The 20,155-nt window shown below is 41.8% G+C and overlaps 1 protein-coding gene across 1 annotated transcript in view; it reads left to right on the top strand.

Annotated features, from left to right (window-relative positions):
* The window catches only part of PTPRR (protein tyrosine phosphatase receptor type R), a 154,507-nt gene that overhangs the window by 99,803 nt on the left and 34,549 nt on the right, over window positions 1–20,155 (top strand). The window contains exon 7 of the mRNA XM_082487345.1: window positions 17,407–17,593. Coding sequence (XP_082343471.1) covers window positions 17,407–17,593 — 187 coding nt within the window. The remainder of the gene's footprint in view (window positions 1–17,406; window positions 17,594–20,155) is intronic.

The following is a 20,155-nucleotide window of genomic DNA, read 5'->3' as shown; positions in this document are numbered from 1 at the left end:
ACCAGTGAGATTTCTCCTACCATCCTGTAGTGTCCTGTAAACTGGCAGCAGAATTCTTTGGTCCAGTTCTAATAAGTATTCAGTGGACATACAGTAAGTATAGCTCACAGTAAGTATAAGGAAATAAAAGTTAAAATAACGTGCACTGAAAAGCTGCTAAATGCTTACCTCTCTCCACTTCCTTATAACATGAGAAAAAAGAGATATTCTGATGGAAAAGAAAGGCAAGACATTTTTAAATAATCTTAAAAATGTATTCAGATAACCTGTAGTAGTCTGTGGAACTCACTGCCCAAAGATAAAGTTTGAATCAGGAATGTATTAGCATGAGGTACTCACACTTACAGTCGCACAAGTAATGAGAGCAATTATTGTTCTCTGCCTGCCTTTGGCATCCTTCCTCAGAAACATCTTGTATGTGACACCTTTACAGAGAAAATTGTGGACAGTTTGGGCTTCATGTTTGGAGGTGGAAGAAAATTCCTATGTTAATACTGATAACTATTCTCTTTTATTAGTTATTCTGCATAGACACACAAATTAAACTATTGTTCTGGCCACGTATATGATTTCTGCGCCCTGTCAATTGCCATCTGGATGACAAATGCTGTGAATGACAAACACTAACTAATACCTTTTTTCCTGGTGTTAGGAAAACAATATCCATTAAAATGAATCGTTATGTTAACAATACTGTATACCAAATAAACGCCCTGGTTCAACCTCATAGGAAATGTTAGAAACATGGTAAAAAACCTGTGCTCTTTGCTTCATTAATGCAACAGCAGCTGCATCTCAGCATATCAGTGTTCAACCGAATCTCTGCTCTAATAGATGGGAAAATTTTCCAACAATTCTCTCTGGTTCTGTTCTGATTTTTAGATCACAGAGCACAGTTGCTGCAAATATAATTATGGTGTTGCTGATCTGTTATCTTTATACAAAACCGTCCATTGTGAGTAATCATTTCAAGTAATGCTCTTAGGGTAGCACCTTGCGGTTGGACTACTGTAAACATGCCAGGTTTTGTAGTTTATGACACAAGCATGGGAACTTAATATATTTACAGGAAGGGGCCTTGAATTTCCTGGCTAAAATATACTAGCTTTGCATAGATTTGAAGGATAAATTTACCCTATTGTGTGGAGCTGAATATGCTTTCTGCATTCTTAATTTAAATCCTAGGGATTGTTTTCAGGAAAATGTCAGTGCAATTGTTCAAAGCACAGCTATGTGCCAACACAAAAGTACTAGCTGGAGAACAATTTTATGGTGATATCCTATCAGAAGGAATTTGCAAAGCACCAGGGACCAGTAAACTGAGATTGAGGTGGCAGGCAGGAATTTTAGTGCTCCGGTCTGTCTCTGCCACCGACTGACTAGAACAGCACTTTGGACATGCCACATAAACCTCCTCCTGCCACACTCCTAACCACTGGATGGGGACTGGCTGGCTGGCGTGTCCGTCTGAAAAGATGTAGCAAAGATGAGAACCTTAACCTGAAGTACAGTAAAAGTCCTACACGCTACTATTTGTGCATTTAAGAAGAGTGAATACAGTTTAAAAAAAAAAAAACAACCAACCAAACAAACAAAAAAAAAAACCAAACAAAAAAACCCCACACCACTTTCTAGGTGGACCTAAAGGACCTAAAAATGCCTTTCTCTCATTTGGCAGACCCCTCAGCTATGCTCTGTCCTGATCTGTAAGATGCGCTGCTGAATTCTGTATCCCCAGAAACACTGCGCTGAGGCCAGCCAGCAGAGATTGCTTCGCATACAGACTGCCAAGCTCCCTTTGCCTCCAGAAGAGCCAGGGCTGGATGCAGACTGCCTACTGGGAATGGTTTGTGCGTGTGCTGGTTCCCAAACCGTGCCAGTGGATTGCTTTGGAGCGCTCTTGTTGGCAGAGGCTAAAAACAAGCCAGGGCTGCAAGGCTTCAAACCTAACAATATCAATTACCGAGTTTCGGTGCCTGGGATTGTTTCCTGGCACTGTTTAATTTCTTTTTCTAGCCGTAGCTTGCAGATGAAGAAGCGCACAGCTGGGGTAGCAGCTGACGTGAGGGGAGCAGTCCTGATTGTGGGCAGCTGCTTATGGGCTGTGCCTTTTAGCCAAGCTCCTTTCAGCGCAGGGTCTCCCTGCAGTCTGGCGTTGTGGCTTCCCTTCTCCTCGGGCTATCTCAACTAGCTGGAAGGCCACACCGTGGCTGCTGGCACCTGCACCCTGAGTGACAGGGTAAGAGCAAGGGCTGAAAACCTTGGGCTACCGCGGTGGGAGAAACTGGTCTAAGTAACGGGGAACATGAAGTGGGATCCAGCTCTGAGGGTCTCCTGCCTGCTGCCTGAGAGGTATGTTTTAGCACGAGGAGTCCTGATTGGAGAGAGAATAACGCTTCGCCTCCAACTTGCACTTGTGTGACATTTCTGTTAGTGCAGAATCACTCTGAAAACTTTTTGCAAGCGCTGGACCTCTGAGTTGCACAAATGTCTGTTCTCTGGAACCCATTGCAGAGGTCTTTGCTTATCTGCAGCGTAGGAAGAAGGCAGGAATGTGAATTGTCCCCTTTCTCTGGAAGGGAAGTGAACTCAGGCACCAGCATAACAAAGACCCTTTAAAAACCATATTTTAACTATTTGACTCCTGGCTGGTTTAGAAGGTGCTTTGGAGCTCTTTGAAGCAAAACTCTGTGGGAGTTACAATCTAAATAAATAGATGCAAATAACTTTGTACCACCACCCAAATTTACACCCACAATCCGTTTCCCTGTGTCTCTAGCACCTCTTGCAAATTACTTCACATTAGCATGGGTAGATGGTATGTTTCGGCTCCTAGCTCCCTCTCTGCTTTACATTGTCCCGCATCCCTTTTTTTTTCCTCTTGCAAAGAACTAAAAGCTCGTCAAAAGCACGTGACATTCAACTCTGAGAGTGGATAATTCAGGCAAATTAGCCCATCCTTCTTTGGAGAAATTCTTCTGGTGCGACTTCGTAGTCCTCTCAGATGCCAGGGAGCGCTCAGTTTAGCACGCAGCCCATGCCTACCCTTGGTTTTGCCTTTACCATCTTGTGAGGTTTAGTCAGGAATGTTGTAATAATTTTATTGTATTCCCAGGTCTCTTATCTGGCGTTTATTCTTGTTACTCCAGTTGCTACTGGTTTTAGCTTGTACACAGGAAACCACGGTGCCAATCAGTGTCGTTCCCAAGGTGACAGGAAACCCTGTTTGGTCGGATGTTGATTGTGCTTGTCTTTACTGCTCCACCCATCGCATTTTCTTCCTTTTTGGCTCAAGTTAAGACAAATTAATCAGTGGCCGACATCTGGTAGACAGTTTTGGTGGTTTTGCAGTGATTCGTCCAGCTGATCTTTTTGAAAAGCAACGCACGGCACAAGAAACTGAGGGGAAATATCCATCTTAATATTTAAATGATTCTCAGGCCTCAGATCAGACGAGCCGTTGTTGCCCTGGCCACATGAGTAACTTGAGTTGTGTGAGTAATCCCCTTGTCTTGTCCAGCAGCGGGTTCGGGTTTTTAAGCGCCGTTTGGTCGGAAGGTTGAACTCCGAGGCAGCTTTCCAGTGACTGATTTCCTCAGCTCCTCTCTGCCTTTGCTTCGTTTCTGTGGTCGACCATCCCAGGCAGGGTTTCTGCGACTCCTTCACCAGCTGTCCTAATGTGCAGGCAGGGTGGGACATCTGGGAATGTGAGGAGAAGCACAGTAGCTGAACTTGAATGCTCTGGCTCAGCCCGTAGCAGGATGTGTCCATCTGTGACGTTTACAACCAAATATATCACCTTTTCACATCAGCAGGTTGGAAATGCTGTGCCAAGGGACAAAGAAAGGGAGAAGACAATCAGTTTCATTATGAGATTGGGTTACAAAGAGGATGAGGTACATCGCATCTCATGAGTCCTTGACTAGAACCCACAGGTACTGATTTCGGTAAAATAAACACCTGATGTAGAAGGGATCATCCCTGTCAGATATCCAGGGGGTTGAAATTTACAAGAAAGGCCAATTTTTCAGATTTGGGGCCTTTATAGAAGTCCCCTTGAATACACCTATTCATGCCTGAAAAAGGCCAATGCCTCAAATTAAACCAGAAATATTCACCTTTCCTCTTGTTTTGTATCATAGATTCACAGAACAGTTTGGATTGGAAGAGACCTTTAAAGGTCATCCACTTCAACCCCCCCTGCAATGAGCAGAGACATCGTCAACTAGATCAGGTTGCTCAGAGCCCCGTCCAACCTGACCTTGGGTGTCTCCAGGGATGGGGCATCTACCACCTCTCTGGGCAACCTGTTCCAGTGTTTCACCACCCTCAGAGTAAAGAATTTCTTCTTTATATCTAGCCTAAATCTACCCTTTTTTGGAATGTACTTCTCACGAATAATGCCATTCCTTCCCTGTTCTGCAGAGTAGCCTAAAGCTGAATTTAGCTCAGTTCCCCTTAATTTTAAATGTTAGGAACAGATGCAGAACACAGTTAAAGAAAGAAAGAAAAAAAAAAAAACAACATTAAAGCACCTTCAAACTGCAATATAGAATATCCAAGTATATCTTTGAATTGTAGGAAGCCATGTACTGGACAGCACTTACTAAGCATCCAGCCGTTGTAGCCGTCAGTTAATATTCCAGGCTATGAATCTCTTTGAATGCAATCTTAATTAATTTTATTTCTGTGCATTGTCAGTAGAACACTTACCAATTATGACAGTTGACTAATTATACTGCTACTTTTCAGAAAAAAAAAAACAAACAGTTCTGGAAATTCAGCAGAGATCTCTTAGGCGGTCAGGGCTGGTATGTACAGAAAGCTTAACACTGCTAGCTGGCAGAGATGTCCTTTATTTGTAAATACACCTTTCCTCCAAGAATACTGCCTGTAAATCTGTGGGTCGGACTATTTCTCAGCTCTTGTGGGAAACTCTCCTTAGCATTTTTATTAGTATAGTACCTGAGAGCCTCAGCCATAGATCAGGATCCGTCTGTGCAAGGCTCCGTATAGACACACAAATGAAATGATCTTCTATCAAAAAAACTTGCAATCTAAACGTCAGACAAGGTAGTAGATGAGTACAGACAATCAGACAAGCCACAGGAAACAGAGAAGCAGTAGCATCATGGCAGAGGTGAGGGTGCCCAGAGTATGCTATGCGAGTGGCTCAGCCCAAGAAATACTGCCCAGAGGCTGTAGCTGATTTCATACGACACTGACATTTCAGCCCAGTTCTTGCTGGAGTTGTTTGCCTGCTTTGACACTGTCACGTCCAAGCTGGTGCATCAGTTTGGTTTGACTTTGAACCTTCGCTGAATATGGCCGAGTTTTTTCAGGAGCTCTTTTTATTATTTCCATAGTAAGGCAAGTGAGACATTAAGTGGTTAAGTGACTGATGAAAGACGATATTGCAAATCAGTGCCCTATCTTCATAAAATACCTGGACTCGTGAACTCTTCATTCAGTTCTCTTACCGGTGGAGTCTATATGAAGCTATGACAGTGATATTTCTGTCTGGGACAGGGACTTCCCTTATGTTCCCTACTAAAGAATATGCTTTTGATGCTTAGCAAACCATGTGTATTGTTGTTATTAATTTATGGTAGCTATAATTATCCCTGTTATGTTAATACTGTGATTTGATAACAGGAGCAAAACAGAACATAGCGACTTCAAATAACTGCTCAAATATGCGATAGGCATCAGAAGGGGAAGTACTGTATATAATTCCCACACAGAAAAATGTCGTTAAGTACAATGTTTCTCTAGGGAACTCGGTCCCGATGCTTTGAGATGACCAATAGCAGCTCCCTGGAAAGCTGCGCTGCCAGCGAGAGATGGGGCCGGTGCTGGGCAGGAGGCAGCTGAGCCTGACCTTCCGCTTCCCACCGTTCCCCTGGCAGCCGCATCTCCTGTCTTTGAGATGTCTCAAATCCTTCCTGAGTTTTAGTAAATTCCACTGGAGGACTGCAGCGTAGCCCAGAGGCTTTCAGCTCCTTTCCCTGGATTTGATAGTGGATGTAACGCTGTAGCCTTATGACAAATGAAGGGAAACAATCGGAACGGCAGGAAAGCACACAACAGCTAATAAATCCAATTTGCATGGTCTTGTTTCACTTTAGACTCTGTTTAGCTTGTTTTGCCTCAGTGGATTTATAGAGGTATCTGGGAAGAGAATTTGGCCCACAGAGCACAATACTGAATAAGTTTGCGAAAGAAGGCGGCATTGTGAAAAGCAGAAAGCTGGTGGTGTAATTAATCCCAAAGGTAATCCTCTGGCTAGAGAGAATGCATTTGCAATTTACTGATAAGATTGGAATAAAATAAATGCTTTCTGCTTTATCACAAGGATTTTCCCAAATGTAGATGACCTAAATACCCTTCTGGTCCCCATGTCTGGTGTTCACTATTGCCTGGCTCCCAGCTGTGGAGCTCATTGTCCTGGGACGCTGCAGAGCTCGTAAGGTGGGCTAAGCAAGCTGTCTGAAGGAAAAATCGCAGAAGAGAAGACACCAGCCACAAAGATGTGGAAGCAACCTTTGGTTCAGCGCATTCCTAAACTACAGATTGCCAGAAGCTGGAGGGCATACAAAAAATAAATAACAGTGTTAATTAAGTAATCAGTAATTCCTGCTTACTTTGTTCTTGGGTTCTTTCCCTAAACCTCCTCTTGTTGGCCGTTGTTGAAAACAGGATACTGGTCAAGCTTTGGTCTTACACAGTACACCAAATTTACATCTATATTTCTACATCCCTCCCTTCAACATGTGTTAATCTAACTGGTGTTGCATCATTAGCTGTATGGAGCCCTGTGTGTTGAGAGTGGCCGTACTGAGATAGATGGGGTGGAGGTTGGGTTGGGAGGGAGTTTGATTTGTCTCTCACATAAGACTTCTCCTTTCTCTTTATTTCATAATGCAATGCACATTCAGAGGAGCACTGCTTTTATCAGAGCCCTCACATTTCCCTCCTCTATTCAAATTCATAAAAATGAATTTAAGTCAAGCGATTTAAGTTTCTTAATGCCATGAATCCTTTGCTAATACAGAACTATGAATCTGAAGCAATTGTAATTATTTCACTCTGAAATTTCCAATCTATACTGACTCATTGATGGTGTGTATGAGGAAGAGTAGATCCAGAAAACCTTCGCTCTGGCCCATGCCTTCATCTCTGGGCACAGCTACAGATGCATTTCCCTTCCCTAGAGCCCAGCCTACGCACTCCCCTGTAGGAATGTCTCAGATGAATGCAGGCGGTGGCCAGGGCTGTGGCCTTCAAGGGATCTGCTGAGCTCTGCAGAAAGGAGCTCCAGGTCACTTATCTATCTGGTCCTCATCAGCTGCTCAGCCCTAAATGGGACTGTGCAGCTCTTTTAAAGGTCTATCTGATCTCTGAAGTGCAAGATAAAGTACACCTTGGTATTGCAGACATTTACAGCTGTCTTTTAAAAGCATTCAAGCATTGCTCTATTTCAAATTGCAAGCCTAAGTGGATTTCCTAAACTTCATTTTCAAAGGGAATCCAGGCACTTTGCACATGAATACACTTGTTTGAGCAAGCCTTCCCATAGAAGGCAAGGCTGGAAAGCCAGACTACTAAAGTGAATCAAGAAGAAAAAGCTTTGAAGAGAGAAAGGTTTATGTACCCGGCTTAAGTGTCATCTTTGGAAACTTCAGAAGCAGCTAAATGGCAGACCTAAGTGCACGTATATGGTTCTTGTCTCTAAGAGTCTAATTGCCATCAACTCGTAGTATAACTTAAGCACATAAGTAACTCTGGAAATGGGACTGTGCCTTCCAAAGTGTATGAGCTAAAGGGATTTTTGGTGTGTACAGGCAGCCTTAGATGCTTTGTCTGCTGTGTGACTGAGTGGAGCAGTTTTGCCGTCTCCCTTTAGAAATGTCCATAGATGGCGCAGCTCAGTTGAGCAACGGCATGAGTCTGGAGGTTTTTTACATTCTTCAGGAACTGCTGCTGTTCAGTAATTTTTTCAAAATGCACTAACAATTCATTTGTCTGCTTAGAAATCTTCTGTGTGACACTTGCAGTAGTTTAAAGATAATGAAGACCAAGTCAAATAAACAAGGAATGTGCTTTTTTATTATCTTAAGGTTGACAGGGTGTAGTAAACGCCTCTTTTCCCAGATGTTCCTTCCTGTCTTTCCCAAATGGCAAACTCACCAGGAAAGAACTCATTGTACTGATTAGTCTTCAAGTCACAATAAAAAATAATTTTCTCTTACTGGTACTGTCTGAAGATACTGTCCATTTACATTAAGAATACTCCTACCCGCATCTTTTTCCAGGTCCGCTGGTTTTGCTTAAAGCCTCAAAAGAGTATTGAAGGACATTTATGTATGAATAGAATTATGTATTTGCTTGTTTGGATTTAAGGGTTAAATAAGCAGCAGATGCAGGATGGAGGTAGAGTTTGTGCTTAAGAAATTAATTAGTATGGAACACATGAAACTAAATTCACTTATTGATAAGGCTGCTGTTATGAAAAAAAAAAAAAAAACAAACAAGCCACCAAAACACAAACTTTTTTTTCATCTAAAAGCTGAAAAAATCTAAGATCAGTCCGTTATTTATTTGTTTACCATAAGGCTGACCAACTAAATAGCAAAAAATCTCAGTTAAGCGGTCTTAAAAAAACACTTCCTAGAAGCTCTCACTGTAGTGCTGTACCTCTCCATTCTCATTTATTAGATCAGTTTGCTTAGATAGGCTACACTTCTCTGAATACTGCAGGGAAGCACCCTCTGGGTGTGCTGTAATGCCCAGCAAAAAAAAAGTGAGCCTTGTGTGTGCTGGGAAAAGTCATCAGGCTTCGCACCTGCACAAGAGATCTAAACGGGACGTGATGGTGCCTGGCTACACCTCCTCCAAGGCATCACGGAGGTACTTATGAACTGAAGTCATAGAGGGGCAACTCGTACAAGTGTGATAAAAAATATTTTGCAAACTGATTTTTTTTTTTCTCATTTTCAAGCAAAAGATACAGCAGACAGAATATGTAGGCTTTTTTAACAGTTCTCGTTGGCTTACCTTAAATAAATGTATTATCTGAGCTCATGAAGTTGTGCATGTGTTTAACCTGTGCAGCCCTAGCAGCTAATTGTTATTCCTCTCCATTCTCTTTTCTCTTTCCCTATTCTTCTAATCCCTTTTGTTTATATTCATTGCAGCTTGGTTTAAATTAGCGTGTGCATTAATCGGAGAGAGAACAGGTCATCCAGTATGTTTGTGCAATGAGGCCTCCGGTGCAAAATAGAGCGATGCTGGACTGCAAGCAGATAATAATAGCAATAAACAAGACTGCATACAATTAAAGCTCTACCATCTAAAGCAAATTAACCATAAATTATTACACTTTTATTCACCTCTTTGAAAAAACAACTCAAATAAGCACAACAAATTAGCATCTTCATTTGTTTTTAGTTCTGAATGTTTAACTCCGTTTTCACTCATGCTGAAAACACGTGTATGTGAGTATGAATCAGAACGAGAGCTTTATGTTACCATTCAAATTTTATTGGAGAGAGGAGTTTGCGTGACAAAATGCAATTTGATTGTAGAAATAATCTACAGGAAAAGATGGGAGGTTGTATAAGCTTTGCATTTTTGAACAGTCAGTTCCCGTAGCCGAGCGGCGTAGCCTTATCGAGGGCAGAACAGGAGTGAATTGGCAGTACATTAGAAAGCATGATTAAAAGAGGGAAAGTTGAAACTACTCTCATGTCAGCTGTTTTCCTCTACAGGATATTGAGCCATTCCTGTCCTAACCAGATACTGATTGCTTAAAACTTAGTCCAGAAGTACTTGTCAAAACCATTTCCTCAGTTCATTTTGACATGCTGAGCTGTGAGTAGATCCTGAGAATTGTTTGCAATTTAATGCTAGAGGTATTGGCCTGCTCTCGCTCGTGGCTGTGGGAACAAGATCAGACCCTCTGGAGAGAACATTGAAGCGCCTCCACTTTCCAGAAACGCTATTTAAAGTTCATAGCTGAGGCTTCTGATCAGTTTCTCTGGACTCAGAGGGGGCTGGAGGATGCTGCCAGGAAGTTTCTTGTAGCTAGGAAGCTGCAGAGGATTGGAAGTCTTGCCTCACAGCAGCCATACGTTCCTCCTCTTCGCCTTTCAGTAGGCGCACAGCTTGCTGTCGTCACTTCCTCGGAGTGAGAAGCAGGAAGCAGCAGTTTTTCAAGTGACAAATAAGTGGGAAAAATAATAATGCAACACTGGAATACTATGAGGAGAGCCGTGTGACAGAGCAAACATGAGCAGAAATGGCAGATGTTCTTTCCAGGAAGATGCGTAGGATCAGCATACTTCATCCTATTGCCTCCCTTACAGTCCTGAGCTTAAATATCTTCCATCTACGGCTTTCTAGTGATAGGTATTAGCTTCAGTGTTACACCCAGAGTACTCCCCCTGCACTGTAAACGAGGTCCTCCGGTTGGTGAGATCGGGCTGCCCACACAAATGGCTACAGGATTTGTCTCGGGTGCAGATGACAGTGAGGCAGAGAAGAAATATTATAAATATGAGTAATATTAACAATCGAATTCCTAAGCATGCTGTGGAAACATCGGCCTAATATCTACCTATCTGTCCAGGGTCTCCTCTCTGGAGAGGAAAAATCAGAGCCAGAGGAAAGTTAATCTGTGAGAGGAATAAGGCTTTGGAAATGAGGCCGGGAGCCTGTAGAAAAAGTGAGGTCCACTGTGTGATAGGAGGTCAGTGAGTAACTTCTGCTGTGTTAAGTAGCACTGGTGTGTCAGGGGATAGCAGGGGAGGGGAGAAGATCAGGTTTTGACCACCTGCACACCGAAGTGTTGAAGGTGGAACTCTGGTGCTGCATTTTTTATTTTCATGCATAGTCAAGTTGCTGCAAAATGACCAAACGTGAGCTGAGAGGAACAGGTCCTTCAAGGTATCAGGCTGTATCAATTTAGAGTGACCACAATGCATATTATCCTTTAATGCAAAGTAAGTCAGTCATTTTATATTCATAGTTACATATTTTCTATCAAAATTAGTTTGTATTCCGGTGCTGTTGTTTTTTAAGTAAATGATTGGCATAAATGATACTGAATCTTGAAATCAGTTGAAGAGCAATTTCCTTTAGAGAAGAGTACCTATGACGATTGCAAAATGACTTAAGGTAACTTGAGAAATTACGTGGATTTTGGGAACCTGGGGTTTTAGTCCTGCTTCTAACACTAATTCTTCTTTGGCCTTGTTTGTTGGTTGATTGCAGCTTCTGATTTTTGAGTACTTCAGTTTGGGTGTGGTGTAGGTTTAGTCTGTTTAAAAGTGTCAATAACCCCATGTGTGAGAGATCCTAAAAGCTGCAGCACTTGTTCAAGTGCAAACCAACTGCAACCTGAAATTGTCAGCGAGCAAAGCAGAGATCATTTGCTAAACTGAGTTTTCATCACGGGTCTGCCAAATATAGCATCTGTATAACAATGCTTCATGGGGCACCTAGGAGTGTAAAAATAAAAAGTACATTATATGCAATAAGTATTATGTGCAAATATTTCTTTATTAGGATGACATTCACATAGTCACATAATGAACTTTTTATTCATTATTTTCTCAGGCTATTACTGATGATACTGATTGACCCTTGTTGAAAGTAGGAGTAAATAAAAGGATAATTACATTAATGGGTATCATATATTCTGAGAACTCGTGAGGTTTTCTGTCAGAATATTCTCTAATATGTGCTGCAGCACAACAGACAACTGAACCTTATGAGCTCTAAATTTCCACGAATGGGATGTAGACCTAGGAAAAAATGAATCTTCTTTTTTCAAGTTTGGGTGGTCGATAATGGAGTTTAACTACATGCTTAGAAGACTTGTTGAGATAGTATGCTGATGGTCGGGAAAAAACCCAAGGGATTACCACACCCATTAATGCAACCATACTCTCATCCAGCACTGCTTTCCCGAGACATCCAGTGGTATCAGTGGTACAAGGTGATGTTATTTTGGGCTAGCATGTACAGAGCAAGAATCAGATATAAGCATTTGTGAAAAATACATAAACTATTCTTATGCTTGTTAGAAGCAACTCTTTAACAATACTATGAATGTTACTTTAAAATTTATCAAATTATATTTCACTTCAAATGAGAGTCATCTCTTAACCTTCTGAGGACTGACTGTAATGGATATTATAAATCTGGATTTGTGAAGAAATGTCTTAGTCTTATGTTAGAAGATCTGTGTTGCTGTTTGCCCAAGGCTGAAAGAAAATGGCAGAATGTTCAGTCCTTTGCAAAGGCTTTTTTTTAACCGTCTGTATTTCTGCTTTTCTGCTTTTTCTTTTTTCAACACTGATTTTTCTTGAGGAAGTCAATGGGAGTTATGCAGTATCCTATTTTTATTTATTTTATATCAAAATACAGGATTACCACCAACAACATTATGTCCTTTTGTGATTTACTGTGCTTTTCACACCCCACCACAACTTGACGTATCACATTTGTTCATCTACGTGACCATGTTTTCTCTTAGCTATTTTGCTAAAAGCAGCAGGAAAGATGAAACCTGGCTTTTTTCCATTGTCCTTTTTTTCAAATTTGTAATTTTTTTCCTTTGAATTACACTCCTGAAATATAAAACTAGATAAGCAGGTGAAGTCTGGCACTGGTGAGGTAGTAAGTGGTGGAAACCACGTGCCTCTTTGTGCTCTCCCAGTGCAACTGCAGCAGTGCAAAACACACTGGAATTCAGCGCATTTGCTGATGAGATGGACCAGCAAGGGAAGAAAATCAAGGCTCATGTCTAGACCGAGCCTGCGAGCACTAGACAAATACAATGCACAGGGGAATCGTGGCGTTTTTCTCGTCATCCCTGCAGTAACACCCAGGAAGAGTAGCCCTGCGGAGCGTCCGCTGGTACGAGCAGGGTCTGAGGACCCAACGTAAACTCCCTCCCCAGCAGCTGCAGCCAGCGCTGCTCTTCCCGCTAATTAATGGCTTCCTTCCACCTGCATGGCTGACACAGCTCCTGCCTCAGCCGCCCAGAAGCTCTGCAGAGGGATGGAGGACTGAGACCACAGAAGGAAGCGCCTCCTGCGTCTGCAATGCTGAGGGTCGGAGGGCAATGGCTCTTGGACGGCAGCAGCCGTCACCACCACTTCCAAAACCACTAGACAGAACGAAAAGCCAAGGACTGGGAATCTGGGCGTTGCATTTTTCAGGAGTGCTGAATAAACATGGGAATGTGTATTTAAAGAAATTACCCAGCTTAAATAAACAACTGGGAAAACACATCGGGTAATTGGATTTTCATAATCACCAGCTATGGCTTAATTTTAGGGTCAGGGAAGACCTGGAAATGACCTTGCTAATGATTAATAGGCGTTAATAACCTGGTAGCCCTGCGAGGTGGACAGGTGGAGCTTCCTTTTGAGAGTTTTCAAACAAACATTGCATTAGTCCTTTTTTTTTTTTTTTTTTTGTCATGGTCTGTAATAAAATCTGCTTCCATAAATGTATTATTAAAAATACTCCAGTGGATTCTCATCAGTGGACTTGTTCCTATTACCCAATTGAAAAGAGGGCTGTGAGTACATAGTAAGACCTCCCTCTGGGATACTAGACAATACACAGACACAAGTGGTTTCCTGATTGCACTTATTCATGTACCCAGCGATGAGCTGGCGGTCCCAGCTGGTGAAACTTTGGAACAGTTAGTCTCATGCTGATTTTAATGTAATGTAATGTGTAATATGGCATCCAGCTCTGGAGCCCTCAGCACAGGAAAGACGTGGACCTGTTGGAGCAGGTCCAAAGGAGGGCCACAAAAATGATCAGAGAGAGGGAACATCTCTCCTAGGAAGAAAGGCTGAGAGAGTTGGGGTTGTTCACTCTGGAGGAGGGAAGACTCCAGGGAGACCTTATTGTGGCCTTTCAGTACTTAAAGGGGGATCATAAGAAAGATGGGGACAAACTTTTTAGCAGGGCCTGTTGCGATAGGACAAAGGGTGATGGCTTTAAACTAAGAGGGTAGATTTAGACTAGATAGAAAGAAGCAATTTTTTACCATAAGGGTGGTGAACAGGTTGCCCAGAGAGGTGGTAGATGCCCCACGTGGGTCTGAGCAACCTGATCTAATTGAAGATGTCCTTGTTCATTGCAGAGGGTTTGGACTAGATGACCTTTAAAGGTCCCTTCCAACCCAAACTATTCTATGATTCTGTAATAATGTTGTCACAAATGTTTACAGTTCCTCAGATTCCTCACATGATGCTCTTCCCCAACAAGACACAATCTCGAGGGGATGCTGGGGGAGGCGTATCATAACGAAGTTCTCTAATTTGGCCCAGACTATTAACATGGGGAATATAAAGAATATAAATTTATTTAGAAGGCAAAAAAGGGTTGTAAATATTCAGAAATAAGGGAAAATCCGTGTGTATGGCTCCATCACTCTAATTCGAAATGGAAAGCTACCTGTGTATAGTCAGGAGATAGATCTATATATCTCCAAGAAAAATTAGTTGTCTGACTTGAAGTGTCTGATTGTGATTTCTTTATTCAAAACTTTTTGGAGACAATGGATAGTTAGCAAAAAAGACCTTTGTTTTAGGTGGTACATCCTTGTTGCTTTCTGGCCAGTCTTGTGCAGTCCCTCCAATAAGTCCTCTTTCCACCCAGATAGTAAAAGGGAAGTGAATTCTTGCTTTCTACTCTTTTCTACAGAAAGTGACGAATTTAGCTGTTGGAGGAACATAGAGAATCCAAGGAGTCCAGAGCAGGACCTGAGACTATAAGTATGTTCTATTAGGATATACAAGCACATGAAGGGTCCTCCATCTTTCAAGACAAGGCAATATGTCCTGTTTTCAGCCCTGTTCCTCAGCATGGTCTTGAATGCGATAAAAAAGTCTGCATGATTAATGTTAATATTGGCAATAGTTAGTATTGCTAATGTAAACGTTATTAAAATCTTTTTATTAACTGAAGAATACTTCAAAAGTGTTCTTTGAGATTCCTGTTTTTATGGAAGAATTACCTTTAGAGCTATTATCTATTGTATATTATCTTACAGACTTTCTAAAAAGACCACTACCCTTTAGGTAATTATTTTCAGCCCTGTATTCAATGTGTAGCTTTTAGTGTGTTAAATATGCAGTTAAAAACTATTTCTTCTTTCCGGAGTAAGTTATTTGATTCTCAGCATCGGTATTCGTCAATAATCCCCATAAATGGTAAAGGCTGTAAACTCAAAGTTATAATTAGATCAGGTATATTTTTTGTAGTTGTTAAAAAGGAAGTAGCCTTTTTGCCAAGGCTGTCAGTTATAACAATGTAAAAGCCAAAGAAAATATTAACATTTTCACTGTACTTTGTTACTGAACAATGCGAATACTTTTCCTCTATATTAGGAAATCTTAGTAGGCTCTCCCAGAAGTATGTCTGGGTATAAATTACTACCCATTTCTCAACCACAGGTAGCCTAAACAGTTTTGGAGAGGTTCATTGCACACCTCTTCTGTGAATTTCTGGATTGCTTTCAGGAGATTGGGTTTGCGATATACGCCCTCAGAGCCACCTGTTTGAGGGACTACCTTTTTCCATGGAATAAATTGCTAGTCATGGTCAGAAGAGGTGCTTTTGCAGGAGGGCTTTTGTGAGAAAGCGGTCTAACAGGATGTTTTCGTTGAGAAGCGGCGTGGAGCTGGGGGACTGGCTTCCCCTGCAGACGGGGGCAGTCCCCGGGGAGCCGGGATGGGTTCGTGAGCCAGGACCCTCCCGCAGGATCGGGCAGAGAGCGGCCACCACAGCCAGCTCACGCTGTGCCCACCTCCCAGGGTGTCAACCCCCTGGATTTGGGTATGAGCACTGGTACCACCAACTGGGGCTTTGGTACGATGCAGGGTGTGTAGCCAGCCACAGAGCACTACTGGGAGCCTATGCGTGTGTCAGTTACTAGTCATTTCTGCTCAGGATGCGACTTCACTTCTGCCTACCTCCTAGCAAAATTAGCAGAATCATACCCCTCTGCCAACAGAAATTGTCCCCATCTACCCCTGGAGGCAGCCAGCTGCCTGCGGCCACCTCAGCTCCATCTTGCCTCTTCCACCTCCGCTTCTGTCACTGACTCACATGTTACCATCTGCGGGCCTGGGCAGCAAAGCTCCTGCTATCGCCCACCCACCACCTAAGCTGAAGTAGGCTTATGGACACTATGGCACAATGTGAGATTCACCCATTCCACCAGGTGGTCTCATCTCTTGGCCATCGTTGCTTTGTGTTTTGCTAAGTGACAGGTGAGTGACTGAAGTCATTTCTATTCATGCAGACTGACATGACAGAAATGGTTTAGTTTAAAATAAAAATACTGAATGATCTGCTGACATGTATAAGAGGAAGGGAAGTGCATCAAAGTTGCGTCAGAACAAAAAAAAAAAGTGTTATGTTCATATGGTTACAAACAAAGAAGAAAGCAATAAACCCTAAGAGTAGTTATTCTGGTGGCAGAAGATGGTGAGAAAACAGAACAGCAACACCAGCACTAAGTAAGGAGCCACAGTGTCTGAAAAGAAAAGTAGTTTGCTCAGATATGTGTGCATACAAAATTTCTATGGGCCACCGATAAATAATGAAAGGGCAGTAAAAAGCAAGTATTAACACTAACAACTTTTGCTGCAGACTAGAGGAAAGCTTTCCCCCAATATGAATAGCACTTCCCTCCAGATACTATCTGATGATGTCTGTATGATATTTATAACAATATGACTTATTACTGTAAAAGGGACAGTTGTATCTTAACAACATCCCAGTGTCCAGAGCTCATTTATTTTGGTTTATTGCCTCTCCTGCCTAACATGAAACATTGTCCGCTGCCTTGGTAGTCACGACATTTATACTGCCTTTCCCCTTATTTCTGCCAATTTTACTACTTTTTTCCGCTCCATTCTCTATGTTTAATTTGAGTAGATTCTTAAAAATATAGCTGACATAACTGTGAATTCATTTCCAGGGGTTTATATGTATCAGTTAGAAATATTTTTTTCTGTGAAACATTTCTTCCTTACTAAGATATCAGTTTTGCATTTGACATCCATAAAGATTAAGTAGCGTACAGGGAGCAGTTTCTGGTTCTAAGAAAAGTCCAAATAGTTGCTCCCTAGCACACTGTTCTTGCAGCATCAGTTGTTAGATTCAAGAGGTAGGACGATATGTAAAATCTTGGTTTTCTGGCCACCCAGTGCTTCCGGTGAAACGAGTCTTGCAGGCTTTGCATACCCAAATCTCCCAGTGACTATACAGAAAGTCGGGGTGCATAAATCACTCAGGATCAGCTGCATGAGTACGGGACTTACAGTAACACAGATCTGATATAACTGTTTTAATTATTTTCTAATGCAGACGAGGATCAAATGTCTCACTGACTTTGGATATGAGCAGTTTGGGAAGTGTTGAACCTTTCGTCGCTGTGCCAACCCCACGAGAAAAAGTAGCGATGGAATACCTACAGTCAGCCGGCCGCGTCCTGACACGGCAGCAGCTTCGAGATGCAGTTGCATGTTCTCATTTACTTCAAACAGAATTCATGGTGAGTTTAACAACAAGCTTTAAATGAGGATTTTTGACATAATTGGCACAACAGAAGCCGTGGGGAAAAAATAATTGGGCAACGCTTTAACGTCAAGGTACAAATCATTTCCAAAGGGCAGATCAGATGGTTCCAAGGTGGGGTTTTATGTTTCTGCACTAAAGACAGATAAGTCAGTCAGTTATATCGGTTTGAAGTCCCATTCATCGATGGGATAAATGTCGTATTAGAGCTACAGTACAGACAGCCAGGACTGTAGCACTGTGACAGTTTCAAAGAGATCATAAAGGCTATGATGACAGAAAAGACAGTAATAATTGGAGATTTTGTTTATTCCCATGTAAACATCGCGTATGTTTGCAATTGAAGATTAAATTTTTAGTCACTATAAATGACTTTTTGGAGCAGACAGGGACACCCCAGTCAGTCAGTCCAAAGTATCTTTAACAAACACTCAGTACAGCAGGCCTACTATACTCAAGACCAAAAAACCTGAAGTGGCCTAGAAGTGTATTTAATATTAAAAAGGGTAAGAATCTAAAATGAATACAACGGCCAGGTAGAAACAAGTCAGAGATGAAAAACTCAGTCACGGAAAACACATTATTACATACTGCTTTAAGAAGACCTGAAAAAGACTGGTATTGCAAAACAGCCAGATGAAAGAGGCTATCAGAAATACGGAGACACTCTTTAAGAGGGAAGCAGAACAGAGCATAAACTGAAGCCAGTTGAATGTGAAAGCTGAATAAGGCAGGACAAAAAAAGGTTTTGAATTGAAGAACAATAAAATCATAACTTCGTTTTTAAATAGCTCAAAAGCACAAAGCTTACCAAAAAGTGTAAGGATCAAAAGGGTAGAAAAGGGATTTGGAGAAGTTGAAGCAATAGGAGAGAAGTGACTGCATTATTTGCATCTGTGTTGACCATAGAAGAACTTAGGGAATTTCCTACTTCTGAGGCAGGAGTAGATTCAAACAGGTCACTGGAGGATCTGTCTGATATTGAAGAATTAATGGAAGAGATTCTAGAACAAATCAATAAAATGAAAGCTACTCACTGGCAGAAGCTAGTATTCACCCAGGATTCCTGAAGGAGTTCATATATGCAATTACTGATGTATTAACCGGGCAGGTGTAACCTAGCACTTGGGCCCCAGCAGCTGAGGAAACAGAGGACCAGAGGTAACGGGAGCTCTTCAAAAGGGCTCCAGAAGAGATCCAGAGAACTGCGAGCCCAGAAATCTGATGTCTAAATCAGAGAAATTGGAAGGAATTACAATAAAGAAAGAAGCCAATAAATATATGAAGAAATGCAATACAGTGGGGAATAATCAACACAGTATAGCACTGGAAGGATTGGTTGCTTCTCAGAGTAAAAGGTAGTCACCACAGGAGTCCCAGAGGCTTCAGTTCTGAAGCTGATACTGACCAAGATGCTCTTAAGTCATCTGGAAATGGGAGTAAGTAGTAAAGTGCTGAAGTTTGACGATGACAATGAATTACCGAGGGTAGTAAAATTAACAATACTAACAGCAGACTCCAAAGAAATTGTAGAAGGATTTTATGATGATGATGAGGCAGAGGAAATTCAGAGTTGATAAGTGAAATGTTATGCACTTGGGAGAAATAGTTTTGTATACTTTGATGGGTTCTGTAATAAAAAGCTAAGAATCTTGGGAAAAGAACTAGAGAACAATATAGAAAACATCTTTCTGACATTAGAAAAATCTATATTGCGTTTACAACTGGATGCTGTTCTGATCTCTCCATCTCGAAGCACATACAGAAGTATGGCGAACGCAATCACAGACTAGACCAGCTTCTGTATCAGGAGGTACTAAATAGACTAGACAAGGACTCTTCTGCCTAGAGAAGAGACTGTGAGGGGCTCTGACAGAAGCCTATAAAATCATGATAGCAAGGAGAAGATGAACATGGTTTTTCATGCTAGAAGAACAGCATCAGGTGACCAGTGCAATACAAAGAAATGCTTGTCCCATTCTGGTTCCCTCAGATGCAGTGCTACCCACTGCTCGTAGAGGGTACCACAGATGTCATCAGTTCTCTGCCATTCTGCTGCTTAGGCCGGAAAGCTAGAAGAAATAACCTTATCGTGCTTAAATCCCCCATGTTAGGAGTCAGTTTGTAAAGACAACTTGGCACCTCCGTAGAATGCTATTTACCCAAATCCTCTCGCAGAGCATCCTTGCATGGCTTTGGGGCAATGGAGACTCACCTTTTATTTGTCCCTCAGGGGGGCACAACATGAATTTGGCCATTTGGTGTTTTCACAGAATTTTACTGAAAAGATCATGACTTGTCTATTCCATATTTAAACCATTTTTGAAAATGTGTTTTAAGATGAAACTGTTGAACAGTATCTGTTTAATATCTTCCTTACTACACATAATAGATTTAGTAGGAACTTAAGGCATGCAAAGAACGCAATGTATAACCCTCACTCGTTCTGCTCCCTCAGCTTGTTTTAACTAGCTAAAGAAATAAAATAAGACAGTCTTCTTGAGACTAAAATTATTAGTTCCCATGAAAACCTTCCAAG

This window comes from Vanellus vanellus (assembly GCF_965231255.1).
Source record: "Vanellus vanellus genome assembly, chromosome: 1".
In the NCBI taxonomy this organism is placed as follows: domain Eukaryota; kingdom Metazoa; phylum Chordata; class Aves; order Charadriiformes; family Charadriidae; genus Vanellus; species Vanellus vanellus.
Note: the sequence above shows the minus strand (reverse complement) of the source record. Positions and strands in the feature narration are given on the sequence as shown.